The sequence below is a fragment of the Scylla paramamosain genome, chromosome 25 (genome assembly GCF_035594125.1).
Source record: "Scylla paramamosain isolate STU-SP2022 chromosome 25, ASM3559412v1, whole genome shotgun sequence".
NCBI classification, from domain to species: Eukaryota; Metazoa; Arthropoda; class Malacostraca; order Decapoda; family Portunidae; genus Scylla; species Scylla paramamosain.
The window spans coordinates 710,730-712,500 of NC_087175.1; the positions used below are offsets into that span (position 1 = coordinate 710,730).

At 45.2% G+C, this 1,771-nt stretch overlaps 1 protein-coding gene across 1 annotated transcript in view; it reads left to right on the forward strand.

Annotated features, from left to right (window-relative positions):
• The first annotated feature begins 397 nt into the window (after positions 1-397).
• LOC135112991 (uncharacterized) overlaps positions 398-1,771 on the forward strand; it is a 10,792-nt gene continuing 9,418 nt past the window's right edge. Inside the window, exon 1 of the mRNA XM_064027911.1 lies at positions 398-494. Within this exon, the coding sequence (XP_063883981.1) occupies positions 398-494 (97 nt within the window). The remainder of the gene's footprint in view (positions 495-1,771) is intronic.

Sequence of the window (1,771 nt, forward strand, 5' to 3'; positions counted from 1 at the left end):
GTCTGTCTGTCTGTGTGTCTATCTGTCTACCTGTCTTTAACTTCATCTTAAGGTATAACGAATTAATTAAGTCCTAATAGTAACAGTACAAAAGTAAAAGAAGAAGAAATTACAAATCACTCAAACTTAACCCCATCCTAACCCGCTTGCCCCCCTCCCCACACCCTCCCCCATCCCCAACACCCCCCACCCCACATCCCCAACACACAAGGCAACCCACAAGAGGTCCGCGCGGCGACGCTAATTAACGCACGAGCAAGGTGAGGTCATTCGCGGTGGCGGCGGCGGCGTGACAAGGTAACGAGGGAAGGGACGGCGTGACGCGGCGGCCCCGTGACGTCACCACAGGCACTCATATATTATGCAGAGGCGAGAGGGGAAAGAGGCAGTGTGCAATATGGCTTGGAGGGGGAAGGACGGCGCGGCTCTGCGGTGGCGGCCCTGTCTCGTGGTCTTGGTGGTGGTGCTGGGGTGGACCGATGGAACGCGCGGTGGTGAGTACAGGATTGACTGGTGGTGGTGGTGGTGGTGGTGGTGGTTGTAGTAGTTGTTGTTGTTGTGCCCCTACGATTGGTGAGTTGAAGTTTGGTGGTAGTAGTAGTAGTAGTAGTAGTAGTAGTTGTTGTTGTTATATTCATGGCAGTGGAGAGTACAAGACTGATTGGTGGTAGTAGTAGTAGTAGTAATAGTAGTAGTAGTAGTAGTAATTGCTGTTCTTATTCTTGTTCAATTTGTAATGGTGCATCTTCGGGGTTTTCCCACACCTCTCCGTTCCTTCTGTCGTCAAAGTCTGAAGTTTGATTGGTAGCAGCATCAATAGTAGTAACGGATGTTGTTGTTGTTGTTGTTGTTGTTGTTGTTGTTGTTGTTGTTGTTGTTGTTGTTGTTGCTGTTGTTGTTAAATAATCTGTAATCTTCCATCTAACCTAACCTAACCTCTTTGCTCCATCTATCTCCTGGGAGCCCATGCCAGCAGCTGAGTACGGTTTGACTGGCGGTAGCAGCAATAGTTTAACCCTTTCTCTGCGACACCAAACAATGAGCATCAGCAGAAGTAACGCGTGAAGTCTTTACAAACATCTATAAACAAGTTAGCGATGAAAAAGAATACATAATGCAATTTCTTCCCACTTCAAAGACCGCACGTGGCTGTGGAACAAGTAAAGACGTCTCACAGTGATTGGTCATTAGGGAAAGGTGTACCAGGTGGCAGTTAAAGGGTTAATTTCTAGTTAAAGGGTTAATTTCTAATCTTTCATCTTGCTGTCCCTCTTTCCCTCTCGTGCTTCTTATCATCCGAATTTCCCACAGCGACTGCATCAGGGAGCTACTGGGGGAGGGGCGACGGAGGGAGGGGAGGGGAGGGGAGGGGGGGCATGAGGCGACCGACTAGCTAACCCTTCATAAATACACGTTTCAAATAATAACTGTTTGTAATAATGCAATGTCTGACTTTCTTCTTCTTCTTCTTCTTAGTCTTCTTTTTTCTTATAATCTTTCCGTGCAGTGTTTGACCTTCTTCTTCTTCTTCTTCTTCTTCATCTTAATCTTAATCTTCTTTTTTTCTCGTAATCTTTCCGTGCAATGTTTGTCCTTCTTCTTCTTCTTCTTCTTCTTCTTCTTCTTCTTCTTCTTCTTCTTAGTCTTCTTGTTCATAATGTTTTAATCTTTTGGTCATCTGTTTATCAGCATTATCATCACGTTGTTCCTGTTTCTGTTGTTGTTCCAGTTCTTCTTCTTCCTCTTCTTTCTTTCGTTTTCTCTTTTCTTT